The 16,093-nt window shown below is 51.8% G+C and overlaps 1 protein-coding gene across 1 annotated transcript; it reads right to left on the bottom strand.

Annotated features, from left to right (window-relative positions):
* Nucleotides 1-4,021: 4,021 nt before the first annotated feature.
* Nucleotides 4,022-16,084, bottom strand: CPN1 (carboxypeptidase N subunit 1). Its single transcript, XM_026851285.1, has 9 exons — nucleotides 15,742-16,084; nucleotides 12,520-12,716; nucleotides 11,678-11,833; nucleotides 11,015-11,197; nucleotides 9,388-9,499; nucleotides 8,533-8,672; nucleotides 8,145-8,244; nucleotides 6,137-6,255; nucleotides 4,022-4,294 (listed from the first exon to the last, which is right to left on the bottom strand). Exons 1-9 carry the CDS (start codon nucleotides 15,962-15,964, stop codon nucleotides 4,163-4,165), a joined length of 1,362 nt encoding a protein of 453 aa, XP_026707086.1. The 5' UTR covers nucleotides 15,965-16,084; the 3' UTR covers nucleotides 4,022-4,162.
* Between the last annotated feature and the right edge of the window lie 9 nt (nucleotides 16,085-16,093).

The raw sequence follows: 16,093 nt of genomic DNA, 5'->3' as shown, positions 1-16,093 counted from the left end.
GTGGGGTGCAGCCGCCCCCGTAGCCACCGGGCCGGGCACAGCAGCTGCGCGCCGGGCAGCCCTGCTAGCGGGTGCTGGCAGAGCACCCATGGCCCGGCGCGGAGCAGCACAGGCGCTGCCGGGGCAAACCCTCTTCGGCTTCTTCCCTACAGAGCGCTGAGCCCGCAGAAGGAGAAGCGCCGGGGCTCCCCTTCCCCGCGGTTGCCTTCTCCTGGGAGCCTCTCGCTGCCTCGTGGGCTTCATCTTTGGCAGCAGCTGACGAGCGGATCTGTGCTGTCCATCTGGTGCAGTCTCAGTTTTGCTGCTAGGAGCTGGCTTGGCTGCTTAGATACACTGTAAGATCATGCCAGAGCACCAAGATGGAGAAAAACAAATAGCTCCCTGGCAGAAAAACGTGACAGGGAGGGCCAGTTTGTGCATCACATCCAAAAAAAGCCTCCATGCCCTAAGGGATACCATCCCTCAGCAACACACTGTAAAGCGCCGTCTCTCTCAGCCCCCAGAGCACTCACCACCGTTTGGCACTTGTTTGTGCATTTAGCTATACTTCTCCATAGCAACCACCGAGATCCCAGCATGGCTTGCCAGGAGCAGGGTGTGCAGAGTGCGTCGCACGCGCTGCTGTCGGAGTCCTGTCAGTAGGTGAACTGGCTGGGTGCTGACTCCCTGTCTGCTCTCCTGAGGCCGGGACCTACACTGCTGGTATGGCACGATTCCTGCGACAGAGGGCCTGAACCTGCACAGGGAGCTGGGTGCTCTCTTCCCCACAGGTACAGATGCTTGTATACAGCTTGGTGGAGCTGAAGAATGTATGCCAACCCCTGCCACAGGGCTCTAGATGTTGTCCTCTGACTCAGAATTTCTGCTGTTCTTGGCTGCCAAGACAGGTTTTGAGCATTTTTCATCATCCCAATCCCTCCTACAGCCTTTCAGGTCACTGCCATGACCAGCTCTCCTCTGCTGACTTCCCCAGAAAAGCTGCCTCAATATTATTTGAGTTCAGTTATTTCTGTTTTCACTTTTTCTGTCTCCTCCATGACAGCCACAGAAAGCAGCACGCATTGCATGCACAGAGTCCTATCTACCCTCCTCACTGGGGTTTCTGTTTATCCCAAGATCTTCACAGTTTTGCTTGTAAGAGTTTTGGTTCATTCTTCCAGACCTGGCTTCACTTTGTTTACATGTTTCTCCAGTGTCTGCATACAGTTCTGGTCCCCTTATTTCAGAAAGGGTAAAAGAATGGAAGAAGGTTTGGAGGCAGGCAGTAAGGATGCTCAGAGGTATGGGAACAGACTGCACAGTGAACAACTGTGTAGGCAAGGACTGTTCAGCTTAGAAGAAGGACATAGGATAGAGGAAGAGGCCTACAAAATCTTGACTGTCCCAGAGAGGATGGGGCGGTTTGCTGTGTCTTCTGATACAAACCTGTTAGCTGCTTTTGCCTTGACTGGAGCTTCAAAAGAACATGAAACCACTGTGCTGCAGATGTTATGTCCAAAGGTTTAACGCTGGTTTTAGCCCACACTTCTTGCAACACTGGGGGCTAAGTTCATGGCAAGCCTTTCAGAGACGTGCTTAAGAGAGTGCTGCCTCAGAAACATTTTGTAACCATGTTTTCACGTGGACAGCTTGGCCATGGCCAAGTGGAGCTTTCCCAAACTGTTCAACACAAAAATATTCAGAGCTGGGAGGAGAATGAGCTGGACAAATCCCAGCCCTTCTTCCAGAAAGTTACATGTCACAGGAATCCTCTTGTAGGGGAAAAAGCTTGTGACCGAGACTCTAATTTTGCTGCTGCACTGCCAACCCCATAAGCAGCCTGTGAGGGTGAGTGATGTGGCCTCCTGGGCTGGCTGTCCTGTGCTAGAGAAAAATCCCGGTCCTCTGACTCTGCCCTGGAAAGTAAGGGGAATTGAGATGGTCCTACATTTTCTAGGACCACAAGAGGGCAACATGAGAGCACCCTGCAGCCAGTAGGCTCAGCAAGGGGACCTGTGACACTGCTGGGATGCAGGTGGCATAGGCAGCTCTGTGCAGGCTGAGCATCATCCAGTCCAGGGACTGCCTAGTTGAATTAGCCAATTGAAGGCTGCTCCTTGGGAGCCCTTTCGTTGCTCTCAGCTTCATACACATCCTCAGAGGTGAGTGGTTAGCTCAGCCAGCTGAGCTAGTGCTGTGTTTGGGGCAGCAGTATCTTCTTGCATATGGGTCAGACACATGGTTAACAGCAGACCCTTCTTCATGCTGCTTGTGGCCAAAGCTGTGGGACACAGGATGGTCTCCCTCATCCTGCCTGTACATCCACCAGGAAATCTTTTGGGTGAATGTGCACTGACACGTGGCTTCAGACAGGAGGGTCCAGCATCTGGAGTGATGCTGCTGGGCTTGGCCAGGGGAAGAGGTGTTAAAACACACAGGAGTCTGAACATCTTAGTCTCACCATCTTTTTTCATTTCCTTCTGCCACTGAATGATAAAAAATGAGAGAATCTGAATTCAGCTTTTGTTGTGAATGTGGAATTGGCCAGTGCCTCCAGCCCACACTGGCCTCTGCAAACTGAAATCACCCACAGCCACAGTTAAGTGCACTACCATTCCTGGCATTTTTTTTACAATAGCCTGTATAAATACCTTGCAAGGGACAATTTGCTCTGCCTTTCCAAGAACAGGCATGACAGAGAAACAGCTTCTGTCAGCAGACAGAGCTACAAGAGTGCGTGTGTGATGCTAGGGCTGAAAATGCCACTAGCATCTTATAGCAGAGATGGAGGAGGAGGTGACAGTGAGGGATGAAGTACAGAATATTGCCTATGCAGTAGGGTGGTAGAGGTTGCTCACAAGAGATGAAGAGATGTTTGCAAAAGAGGAGGAGAAAGGGGATATCTGGCGGACACTTTCTGGACAGGCTTGAGACATGGAGAGAGACAGTACAATGGAGGGCTGTATGGGGGAGATTAGGATAACCAGCCAAGCAAAAAGAAATCTCTAGAGCACATTGGAGGGACTGTTTATCCCTCTGGAGTTATTTTCTATGAAGAATGCTAGAAAGGTTTTGCCTGCCTATTTTTACCATGTAAATAACCAGATTTGTTTCTACTCTTGCTTCCACTCCACACCTGCTCAGGCAGCCTAAGCAGCATTTTAAGGCCCAGCCTTTAGTACCCCACCTCACTGAACTATGGATCATGTTTTCCCTAATGCAATTACAACTCACATGGCTTGTGCTGCACCTGCACAACACACTGCCAGCATCAAGCATCCACCTTCCTGTTGCACATTGACAAGACCAAGGTTCAGGGTATTTCTCTCAAAGGAACATCAGATCAACTATGCATCACCAGTTGCCAGACCTCACCTAGTTGCTCCTGTGCTCCAACTAATAGTTTGTGTTGGCTAAAGCAGACCAGAAGGCAGTGAGCCATCTGGTTTGGGTCTGAAGACATAAGGAGATGGGATAATCCTTGGCTTTGACCAGTGTGTATCATTTGAGCCTGTCTGACTACAAATAATCCAAACCAGCTACCAGAAAGTCCCATCTGCACATCAAGACAAATGTGACATTAGCCAGGAGATGACCTTGGACCACCACCTCCCAGTGCTGCATTCTGACTTGTGGTGTTACCAACCAGCAATAGCCCTGCCGTGTGTGGGACAAACTGTATTCAGAGTTGGACACATCACTGATTGCTTTAAAACTGACCTCCTGCTAACTTCAGGGTCTACAGGCAGCAAGCGTCCTTATCTGAGGGAGAAGCATGGCATTTGCACCCAGAGTACCAGTGCCAGGATTCACGTGCCCAGACTGTGAGTGCAGCAACTAAAGACTAGGGACTGGATTAATTCTCCCTGGTATGCTCTAGTGTCTATCTCATGTGGGCTATAGCAACTGAGTCCAGGAATAAAGGGAGCAGAGCTCTCCAATATGGAGTGAGTGCAAGAGAAAAGCTCAGCAGCTACAGACACACTGCCTGGGGAACTGTGGCCCAGGCACATTTTGTTGTGAATGACTTCACGATTTTCTCAGGGATTAAATACTTCCTCGTTTAATAACCTAATAATTTGGGCTAGCTTCATGCTGGACTGTTGGAAAGTTCACTGGCTGGAGTCATCAGCCAGGCCTCATATAAATGGCTTCCCTCAGCTCTCAGCCAAGTGAGCTGTCCTCATCTTTGGGTCCCCCGGCGGGTGGCTCTTGGCACTACCTTCTTCTGAAGGGCTTTGTTGTTCATGCGTGTGCCTGAGGCTTTACGCTCCAGGGGCTTCCTCACCACATCTTGTTTGAGCTGGAAATGCACCTGAAGAAAGAACAAAAATAATCGTGTAACACGGTGCATGCTCTGCTGGCTCAGGGGTCTGCAGGACATGCCTCTGCTGCTAGCCTTCAAAGCTGACTCTTTGGCCAAGACAAGCAATAACAGGCCTTAGCTAGTATTACAATACAATGGGAAGTCAGTTCTTAAATGAGCTGGGAACATTTTATTTTTTTTCCTGTGGAATTGTTGTACCAACAATCAGCTACATTTCTTATGCAGAGTTGCTCCTGTGGCGATATGATGTCCTTATAAGATGAGCTGTGAAAGGCGAGGGACTGAATTGTGATCTTCATCTCTTCTCACAAGAGAGTAGAGAAATAGCATTGCTTTGCATCTCTGTGAATATTTAATACACAGGATGGTTTAAAACAGTCCTTTTTCAATTGCATCTCGTTAGCTGCATCCTGCTTAAGCAGTCTTTCAGCAACCAGTGCTTTCAGTAGATCCAGACAAAAAAAATCCAGGAAAGAAACTGCCATCCACTATAGCCATGCAAGCAGGTACAAGGAGAAGGGGTCAAGAAGCATGCAGGACACAGCATCAGAGAAATGGGGAAGGGGAGGCCATACAGAAAAGACAAACTGGAATGGGGCTGTGTGGACTTTCTGGGGGAGGGATGGGGTGAACGGTGGGTATGGGAAATGCTGCAGGGGCAGAGGGAAATGGGGACAGGAGGGCTGCTGTGGGGGGAGATCTGCAAAAATCAGACCATCAGGGAACAAATCAGTCTTCTACAGTAACATGGTAAAAGGAAAATCTATTTAAAAAAGAAAAGCCAAAGAGCAAAACAAAGGCTAGGACTGGGCTTGACAGCTCTCTATAAATAGCTCCTCTTCTTCCCTGGTATTTATTCCCTGATGTATTTAAAGCACAGCATTGGCATAAGAACAAATAGGGATAAACTGACCATAAATAAATTTAGGATGAAAATTAGAAGGTTTCTAATCCTGAGAAAATGGCAACTCTGGAAGAACTTCAGAGGCTCAGTAGGGTGGGATGAAGAGAAGGAGGGTGGGAGAACCACCACAGTGTATTTATGGCAGAGCCTGACCAGTGAAGCAAATGATGTGCCAGGATGTTGCAGCCAGGGGGTTCTTGTTGGTCCTTAAAGAAGGCTGCATCTGCAGTCCCACCATGTTCACAAGGCAACAGCAGGGGCAGGAATCACCAATCACTGTTTTTATAACCAATTTCTAGCTGTCCAGCCTTGCCCTCAGAAAGGCGCTGTAGGGGACACACTGGTATCCAGAGCACTTCATATCCCAAAGGTACTTGGCCATTCTTTGTTGGCACACGGTTCTCATATGCCTTGGGTGCTCCCAGCAGAAAAAAAGGCAGACTTCAGCCTCTAGCTACAAGTATGATAATGTGTTTGGTCCCAGGCAGGATGCAGATGATAGCAGAGCACTGAAACCCATAGAGCCAGGCGGTAACAGAGCCTCAGGGAACAGATGCTGTCTCCACATCATCATTCATCATGTCCTGGAGAGTGAGGAGGATGGAGGGACAGCTAAAGAGCAGCAGCCCCAGCCAGCCAGCCAGGGGCTTTCCCCTTAGCCAAGAGGCAGAGGGACACACAGGAGTGGGCACTGCAGCCCAGTGCTGTTGCAAGCCCTCAGTAAGGAATCAAGAGGCACAGGACATTGCCTTCACTCTGTCCCTCTCTATGAGCTGTGTCTGCCAAAGCAGAGAGCCTGTAACCACTGGCAATGCTCTACATCCCATCTTCTTTCTCTACTGCTCACTAGACATCTGCCACTGAATTTCTTCTACCTGGGATGAACACATTTTGAGACACCTTCATGACTATGCAGCCTGACTCACCAGTGAAGGTGCAGCTGGGCCCACTGTTATTGTCACCGTCTGGGGCTGGTACCCCTCTGCAGAGGCTGTGACAGTGTAAGTGCCAGGCAGCAGCAGCCGGAAATAATCCCCCATATCACCTGGAACACAAGGTGGAAAGAGAAAGCACTCAGGATGCACAGGGAGCGGAGCAAAAGATATTGCAGTAGGTCTTGCTGAGTGTACTTCCTCGAGGATGTGTAGCCTTCAAAACCCAGGCAATTTTTGGCCTGCCTTCCAAATCTGCTGGCTACTGCAAGGCTGGATTCACACTGGTAGACCGCAAGTCATGTCTCATTAGTGCCACAGAGTAGAGGTCAGTCTGCAAGTAAATATCAAATGAAAGGGGACAGTACAGTGGCGTTGGCTCTGCCTGTGCAGGGAGGCTGCAAATCTGAGCGCTCACCAGTCAGACGACAGCAGATCTAAGGGCAATCACAGGTCCAGTCTGACTCCTTATGCATAATGCACTCTCTAAGTCCTGTCATATACAATTTTGCCACATTTGGGTTATCAGCAGAGTTTTAATTGCTCATCAGTTCAGCTGCTCCCTGATTCTCTCTGTATAAAGGAAGCCCCAGGAGCCCTTTGATAAGACTGTACTGGTGCAGTTAGGGACAGGGGACAGCAGCACATTATGGATTACTTCGATAATTTGAGTATATTCCCATCTATGGAACTGGACGGGTATTGCAGATTTGAGTAATCATTACAGGCAGCCTGAGTTATTTTGGCTTAGGTGGGGCTAACTGGAATGAGTGAGACACATGAGTCAGGGGCTCCCAAGGGAAAACAGGGAGGGTGGTTGGCAGGTCAAAGGGAAGAATTTTCTCCCTTCATTCAGCCCCAGGGAGGCTGCACTTGGATACCGTGTCCAGTTTTGGTGCCCCCAGGTCAAGAGAGATATGGGAGAACCACAGCTCTTGACCCACAGGGAGAGCTCAGCCCCCACGGGCAGAGCTGGGGGACCTGGGCGGGCTCAGCCTGGCTGGGAGGAGGCCGAGGGGGATCTGCTCACAGCCAACAGTTACTTAAAGGGCAGCTACAAAGGTGATGGGACCAAACTCCTCGGAGCAGTGCCAGGCAATACAAGAGGGGCAGCAGCCACAGATGGCTGCTTGAGAGTTTCAGGGTGTATCAGGGAGCACAGCTTTACTGTGAAGGTGGTGCAGCCCTGGCACAGGACAGCAGGGAGGCTGTGAAATCTCCATCTTGAGGATCAGTGAGAGTCAGCTGGAGGGAGCAATGGCTGATCAGAACCAATGTTGGGGACAGTCCTGCTCCAGGCAGGAGGTTGGACAGGAGACCTCAGAGGGCTCTTTTGCAGCCAGTGACTCTGATTGTGACCTCCTGCATACTCCACCTTCCTATACAGGTTGGCATAGTAAGTGCCAAACATTAGAGTGTTACTGAGTCACAGACCTGTGGCCAGAAGGAGTTCTGATGATTTGACAGCCTGACCTCTAAAGAGCTGGAATATCAGCTGTTTTCTGCAGCCAGTCTAATTTCTGGTCCAGCTGGAAAAGGGTGTTTATGAAAAGGAGCAAATGAGAAACCACCACAGCTTGGATAAACTAAAGTGGCACTTCATTCTCAGGCTAAATTTGTCTGGCTTGAACTTTCAATCTTTCATATTGTTCTGCCATCGTGCTCTTTATTACCAGCTACTATCTACTTGAGTAGATTTTTCCTCAATCTTCTCTTTGGTTATATACAAATGTATTTCCTTCAGGTAAAATCGGAGCTGACTCTGAAGTACTTTACAATAAGGTTTGTGTTCCAGTTCTCACATCTTTCTTTCATAAGCTTTCCTAAGCATTCCCTGGGCCAGGATGCACAGGCACATTTCTCACAGTTAGTTCTCTTGGGAAGTAGACCACGCTGGCCACACATATTACAGCCTTGTCTGCTAACCTACTCCCACATGCCCAGATAGCCTCTGAGAGGCTGTATCCAAAAGGGACAGCATGCAAGGGGACTGACAACCCACCAGAGGTGATGTCATGGCTGATTCCCTGGACAGAAATCACTGCTCCTGCAATGCCGTTGTTGTTCTCATCTGACACCATCCCTTTGATGCCCTGGTGAACCTGCAGGGAGGGAGACAGACTGCTGGGTCAAGGACCCTCCTTCACTCACGAGGGTATTGCCAAGCACTGGAGGAGGGCAGAGCTCTGGGGACAAACCCACCTTTCTCCAGATCCTTGTCTCTCCTGGTTCCCCCCAGCAGAGCCAGTCTAGGACACAACAGCCTCCTCAAAGGCCACCAAGAGCACCCAGTGAGTTCCATGACCACCTCCCTAGTGCCTACTGGTCCCCGATCATCAGGGCCAATGGTGGCCTGCAGAAGGGTGTGGGTCTCAGGACTGGCCCCTTACCTCTTCAATGAAAGCAACAAGGGCCTCCCGGTTGGCCATCCATTGCCGTTCCAGGTCCTGCTCAGGTGGGAACTTATTGCAGCTCAGCTCCAGGGTGATTTCAAAGCAGTTGGTGTAGAGGTAATTGAAGTCCTGCATGCCTGGAAGAGAACCTTGTGGCCAGGGGAATGGCCCCCCTTCCCTCCCCACTCTTGTGTCCCAGGCATCCTGCCCCCTATCTGTATTTCACCAGAACTGTCCTACTCTCCCTCTTCACTCTGCACGTACTGCCTCCTCCCTGCATGACAGCACAACTAGAGCCTTCTCCCCCCATGCAGCCCCCTCCCCTTGTGGCTGCCCGACTCTCTCCTTCAGCTGGATCATCCACCACTCTGCCTTCAGAAGCTCATGGAGGTTTGGTACTACAGGGGCTATATATCTCTTTCCAGTTCCTCTTAAATTTTTCTTCTAGTCTAATTTGCTGATTTTCAGTTTCTCATCATGCCTTTTTTAATTAGACTTTTCATGAGCCAACAGCTACAAGAAATGTCTTCCCTTTGGTCTTGGGTCTTGATGGAGTTATGCCATAGCATTTTCAAATACACTAACAGATTAATGCTTCCCTTGTCCAGCAGCACACAGTAGGTCTCTGCAGACCTTGGCTGTTTCTGTGGTTCTTTCCCAAGCCACTTCCAGTCTTCCCAAGCCATTTCTTGGTCTCAGATGCAGACACCAGAATGATGTCTAGTAAAGGGCACAGTGCTATTGCCCCAGCCCTTCTCCAACCCATCTTGTTCTGAGTTTTCTCATCTATCCTTTCACCTCTACTCAGCTCAACACCTTGCTGTGGGTGGTGCTCACCTGCCCAGCCCTTACCTTTGCTGAGCGAGTACCAGGATGCCCCATTTGTGATGCCATCGGCAAAGTAGTCCCCGCAGTTCCAGCCACGGTGCATCCAGCTGTGGGCATATGAGTAGGTCTTGGCCAGCTAGAGAGAGAGCAGCTGGTGGTCACTGCTCCAGCACCATGTAGCTAGGGACCCTGCCTGGCTCTGGGCAAAACATCATCCCTCCTGCACAGGCTTCGCTGGGGAAATTGGGAGGGAAGTCAGACAGGAGACAGCTCCTGCATTTTACTGCTCTGGAATACAACACGAGGTGTCCAGGACCTCTACGAAATGTAGGCAGATGAAAGTTTAGGAGGAAGAGCAGAAATCTGGCAAGATGGAGGCTCACTGATGGCACAGGTGGCTTCTGCTCTGCTCCTGCTGAGAGGGAGCAGAGGGCACTGGGCCCATGCTGGGTCACCCAGCTCCATTGGTGCTGCCTCACACACAGCAAGAGGCACTAACAGGGGGAGAAGGTATGTGAGGAAAACTAACCAGTATCAGTGCTGATAAAAATATCATATATATGAAGGGAATTTGGATTAGGAAAGAGTTTGGGCAACTTTTGGTTCTAGCAACAACTTGTTTATTGCCCTTATTAAGATTACTGCTTATTTTTAGACATGAAGGCAGGGCTAAAATTGGGCCACTGCATCCAAAGCCTTTCCTTTGTGTAAAACACAGTTTAAGAAAGACCAGTGTTTGCATTTTCTACTGCAAATTCTATACCTTTGTATTATGGTTCAGATGCTGGTGTAATCTCATTCTGTCAACAGGAAAACAGTTACTTCACTACATTTCTGACTTCTGAGGTGATATGGGTATCATTAGCCTACGCCCCAGACTGCAGCCTCTCTACATCTGGGTATGAGCACAGCCCTGCTCCCAGCAGGTCCTGGCAAGCTCCTGCACAGCCTCTGCTTCCAGAGAAGGCTGAACTCCAGCTCACACTTATTTTTCTCATTAACTGTTCTAATGCAGACTTGCTTTTTCTTGTGCTGGATGTTTCCTAATGGAAGCAGTGACTGAAGGCACTGTTTTCTGGGACATCTTAACAATGGAGAAAAACCACAGGCTAGTACTAGCAGGATCAGCAGCACGGACTGATACATTCCCTGACATCTGCCTACACTCCTGGTGCTCTTTTTGTTGTATTTCTTATTCTTCATCATCTGCAAGCCCCTCCTGGGCACCCGCCTCCCTTATCCTGCTCTCAGCAGACCTCCAGCTAAACCCACAGACCTCTCTAGCAAAAACCCTGTGATGGTGAAGCAAAGCTGGGGGCAAGCTCTGGCTCTGGAAGAGCAAGGTGGTACTGAAGACACTGGTGGTACTGGGGTTACAGCGAACCCAAGCACGGGCATGGATGAGGAAGGGGCTCCCAAAGATTAAGACTGGCCTGTTTGTGTGGTGGGGCTGGCTCACAGTGGGACTGCCCTGACCTGGCTCACGAGCCTGTGGCTGGCAGAAATGCCGTAGTCTGTTAACAGTTACTTCCAACACGTTTCTTGGCTCAGCTCCGGCATGAGGCAGTGACCAGAGACTCCCAGCCAGCTCATGCACACTGCACCCTGCCAGGGCTGCGGGAATGCCCTCGCCTGCTGGGGCCAGGCTCACCTTCTGAAACAATTTGTCATCAGGGGTAGGCGTGTTGACTGTGCGCCGGTGGCTCCTGAACCGCTGGTCCTGAGACTTGTCATAGGGGTAATTTGCCACCACCGCTCCACCATGCAAATTGGCTGAGAGCACAAAGTTGTAGCTGCTGATCCACTGGATCACAGCCAACGTTTCTGGCTCCACCTGTGAGGAGAAGAGGGATGGGGACAGGAAGAAGAGCTCAGCCACCTCTGGGCCAGCTGTCGCTCCACACAGGCTGCAGCATGATCAGTCACATCAGACCCTGGCCCGCAGTGCGCCTGCTTCAGTCCTTGCAGCTTCCTCCGTTTTCCACCACCTGCCCTGATATACAGAGCAGGCTCCTCCTGTGCATACCCTGCTACAGCTGTCCTGGTGCAGCCCCAAAACCTGAGGTGTAGGCATTAGCCAGCACGTGCCACCTCTTCTGTCTTCTGTCCCATGCATTGCAATCTCCTCCCCAGGCTGGCCATGGTGCCAGCATCTCCTGACAGAGGCGTGAGCTGTGATACGGGACAGGATTATATCATCTCTCTGCATGCAGAAGGCATAGAGAAGGAGACAAGCACTGTGCAAGCCGAAGGACAGTATATTTGTGTGCATGCTGAGCCACTATAAGAGGATTCCAGCATCCCAAACTGGTACCTGGCTTTTCCAGTTGTCGGGCAGCGGGATGTGGTGATTTGGCCCACTGATTTCCCCACTGTAGTACATGAATGTGTTGAGGTCGGGGAAGTTGCGGTTCAAGTCCACTCCATTGGCGTTGTTCCTCCCTGTCAAGTACCCGTTGCTGTCCGGGCCCTGTGGGGCAAAGGTGCATCACGGGGGTGAATACAGGGTGGGCACAGGCAGGCTGGGTATCAGAGCAGCAGGGACCGGCCGTCATAACGGTGCTTCCGTGCCTTTGAATTGCAACATGTGTGCTATTGCTGTCAGGACAGTAAAGATTATTGGTACAGACAGGGGAAGTCAGTAACAATATCTTAATTTTCCAGGGTGACAGAGTAAGGCACAAGCCAAATAAACAATTTGCCTCAACTGAAAGAGCCATGAATAAACTATCTCCCTGAGGTCTAGCAGTAGAGAAAGGAAAGGGTGACGTTTTGGAGGAGGGGATTAGAAGGCTTCCCCCCACCCCATCCCTCATGTCCCTTGTCTGCTCATGATAGTGGCATTCAGCTGCCACTATCCCAGCCTAGGACAGGGGATTTGCAGTGACCCTCCTGCGACAAAAGATGTCTGGGGCAGGTAAGACAGGTGTGTGAAGCCTCCTTCAACACCTGCCAGGGCCACCTGTGGCAGGACACACAGCACAAGCTCTTGGCATGAGAGGTGAGAAGCAGTGACACCAGTTGAGGGGGACAAATTTGGCAGGGCATGAAAAGGAAGGATGCCCCCTCCCCATAGCCACGGTGAAGGGGATCCCGCAGGGATTTGAAGGGCTTCCTGCCCCTACCCGGCTGAAGGAGGCGATCGCTGCCTGGTACCTGCTTGGCAGCCACTTCGTACCCGTCGGGGTTCATGGAGGGCATGATGTGGATGCGCGTGTCGTGGATGAGGCGGGTGATCCGCTCGTTGCTCCGGCGGTACTCCTCACACAGAAACTCAGAGAGCTGCAGCAGCAGCTCACGGCCCAGCACCTCGTTCCCATGCATGTTCCCAACATACTTGAACTCTGGCTCCACTGGAGAGAGCAACAGAGTGACATCATCAGCCAGGGCTTGGACAGGGCAGAAGAGCCAATTCCTACTGCAGGGAGCCTGGGCAAGCCCAGGGAACCTCCAATAAATGGTGTGAAATGGCCTCTACCCTTGGAAAATGCAAACCTCGGTAAGGGAAAGTGGCATCTTTCTCATATAGACTCCCTCCATTTTGCTACAGCATCTTTGGGAACAGCTCAGGCTTTCCACAGGGTTGCTGCTTCCTTTTGGAGCACACAAGAGGATGTATTTAGAGGAGGTTTGGTCTTGGGCTGGGGACAGGCAGCACTGGCAGGATTGCTGCCACCCTGAGCCCTGGGGTGTTGGGGCCTCCCAGCTCTGTGGTGGGTGGCAGTGGCGGGGGGACAGGCCATTTGTCCCACCTCTGCCTTTTGCAGTTTGCTCTCAGTGCCTATCACCAGCAGAGCACATTCCTGGCTCTGCATGCATAAGGAGCTTTTCATTACTCTGCAGGATAAAATCAATCCCTGTCTCAGGCAGAGCCATGCTCCTTCACTGGAAGGGCACAGTTGCCTCTGGCTGCGGCTGTCAGCCCCTCACTTCCATGCTCATGGGAAGCAGCAGCAGTTTCCTCCCTCCCTCCCCTTTACCCGCCTCCAAGGAAAGGGTTTAGGTGCTTCCTCACCCTCAAGGGACAGGGACGAGAGCCTGGAGAAACCCTTAGTGTCTGAGTTGAATATGGATCAAACTGTCCCTTGGGCAGCTCCAGTATGAGCAAAAAGGTCTTTTGCCACTGACTTTTCTAAAATGAGGTCTCAAAATACAGACTCAGAGACCACAGGCAGACAGTGCTCAGAGCAGGACTTGCTGCTTTGCTGAAGCAGAGGCAGCACGCATGAGGGACAGCTTATGCTTTCCCAGAGGGTCTTTTAAAGCAGTTACTTGTGGGAAAACAAAATGTCCCATTGCAGGCTGGATGGATGAGAGACATCAGGGGAATTAAGTTAAAGAGAGAGCCTGACCTTCATACAAAAAGGTGAGGAAAAAATAGGGTGTTGTTACAAATGTCGTCTTGCCAGAGCTTGAGACTCCCATTGCCCTGTGAGTTTTCTGGCCACCAGCAGTGATCAGATTCGCAGTGGCAGTGTGCCGTCCTGCTGCCATGTACAGTGTCTGTCAGGATCCCTGGGGCAAAAGGCACCACAGCCCCATGTGCTGCTTCCAAAATCCCCTGAACCTTTGCTGTGTAGGGAGGTGACACTGCATCTAGACGTGCTGAAGTTAGATTCTAAAAAAATTCTAATTTTGGCAAAAGATTTTGCTTTTCCATATCTTTTGATTGCTTTGCCTCAGCACAGGACACCACAGGTGGCCAACATGTTTTGGCCTGGTTAGATTTCAGGGACATGAGAACTGATTTAATTAGGTAATCCAGTTATAAAAACTATAAAAAAGTCCTGGGGATGTGTTCAGCCTTTATTTAAAAAAATAAGGTCTTGGCAGGGATTCTCTTTGTCTGCTTTGTTCAAATTTGTAGCAGGACTTGTCAGCCCTTCTCAATATGCAGACCCCCAAACATTACCCACGTGGACACACAAGCCCTAATACTGCACGTAAACCCAGTGACTCTAGGCTTGCTTTTTGGAGATACATTTCATGACTTTCAAGGGAGTCCAGTTTCCTGAAGTCCTCATGCTACACCCTGAAAGTGCCAGCCTGAGGGTGGTCCATGCTACAGGCATGGCTGCAGGTCCACGCTGCCTGCCTGGGGCAGGGGAAATCTCCATCACCTCCTGTGGCCCTTCCAGCTGCTCTCTGTGGTTCTGCAAGTCTAAAATCCAGTGGTGCATTGCCAGTGCCCTTTGCTCACTCCTTGCCCTGAATCAGCCCCTGATATGCTGTGGAGGTACCCGAGGTGTCTTCAGTGCTGTGTAGGCTTCCCTGTGCCGAACAGGGCTGGTGGGAGATGGTCAGGGCGGGAAGCCTCACATCCCACCTCACAGCACCCCTGAAGGCGATACCCTGGGCCGCAGGAGGGGAGCAGCATGCCCCCAGAGCAGCATATCCTTGGACAAGCTGCTGCCAGGCATGGGATGCTGTGGGGTTTGGGGAGCTGCTCTGCTGAGGGGGCAACAGGTGTGGGTCCCACTCACCTCTGCCACACTGCCAGCAGTTTTCCATGTGACTAGGTTGCCTGGACTTGTCAGCCCCTGAGTTTAACCACACTAGCCAGGATTTGAAAAGTCAAAAGATCCTGCAAAAAGCAGGCAGAGCTCTGTCCGCATCTTCTGCCCAGGGGCGCAAGGTGGGGAAGGGAGGGAGCCCTGTGTGCATTCCCCCAGCCTGGAGAGCCAGCTGGTCCCCTCAGCTCCCCAGAGGCACTTGGCTGCCAGCAAAGTCTGGCTCTGCGGCGTCTCCATGCTGCACAGGCAGCAGCTCAAGGGGCCATTGCTGCCAAGGCTCCACAGGGCCACGTGGCAGCAGGTAGGGATCTCTGAGGCCGGCCGGCCATTGGGACTGCATAGCCTGTGGGGTTGGCTGGGTGGTGGGAGCCCCCAGCCCACTCTGATGGGATCCCTTGCTCGCTGTCCCCCTGGTTTTGGGGCCTGGAGGAAGAAAGGCCAAACTCTTCCCTCCTGCCACTATACAGCAGCAAAGGGTGGAGGGTGGGTGCTGCCTCTCCCTGTCTGCACAATGCCGTTTTGGGAGGGAGAGGGTGGCAAAGCAAGCGGGGTGCTGGGAGGGTTTTGCCCAGGTTCTCATGTTAGCTTGCGCTGAAAAATCAGAGCTCCGTTCAAAGTACGTGCCTAGGCCGTGCTGCAGGTCACGCAAGCACGCTGCATTCATGCGTGTTTTAGGTGCATGTCCCTGGGAGGGCTGCGAGGTCCCTGCCAGAGCCGGCACTGCCTGACACCCAAGCATCGCTGGGAGTCCTGCCTGAAAAGGGAGATACCCCCCGCCCCATGCCTCAACAGTCCCTCGTGGCAAGGAGCGTGGTGACGAAGCCTGGCCTCTCCGAATCGCCGTCCCCGTCCCCCCCATACTTACGGGGCTCATGGATGCCCGGGTAGTCGCTGAACTCCAGCACGTAGAGGTGTCGGCCCTCGACACTGCGGCCGATGCTGTAGATGCGGGTGACGTAGGGGCACTGGCTCTGCACGCGGAACAGGGCCTGCACCATCTCCTCGTAGCGATGGTGGAGAAAGCTGAGGGCGGCCGCCACCTCGAGCAGAGTCAGGGCTCCCACGAGGGACCGCAGCCACCCAGCCATCCTCCCGCGGCGCCGGGCGCCCGCACCAGCTCCGAGCCCCCGGCTCCCTCCCAGCCGGGAGCTTAAAGTGCAAACTCCAACCAGCTCTTTCCAGTTCCCGAGTGCCAGCCCCCTGCACCTGCGGGCCTG

The sequence above is a fragment of the Athene cunicularia genome (assembly GCF_003259725.1).
Source record: "Athene cunicularia isolate RWA chromosome 6 unlocalized genomic scaffold, athCun1 chr6_part1, whole genome shotgun sequence".
Lineage (NCBI taxonomy): Eukaryota > Metazoa > Chordata > Aves > Strigiformes > Strigidae > Athene > Athene cunicularia.
The sequence above is the reverse complement of the archived record's forward strand: the minus strand, read 5'-3'. Positions and strand labels throughout refer to the sequence as shown.

Coding starts and splice junctions, on each gene's coding strand:
- CPN1 (XM_026851285.1), bottom strand. CDS start 15,964: ATGGCTGGGTGGCTGCGGTCCCTCGTGGGAGCCCTGACTCTGCTCGAG. Junction 12,717..15,741: donor CCCGGGCATCCATGAGCCCC/GTAAGTATGGGG, acceptor TGCTCTCTCCAG/TGGAGCCAGAGTTCAAGTAT. Junction 11,834..12,519: donor ACGAAGTGGCTGCCAAGCAG/GTACCAGGCAGC, acceptor TTTGCCCCACAG/GGCCCGGACAGCAACGGGTA.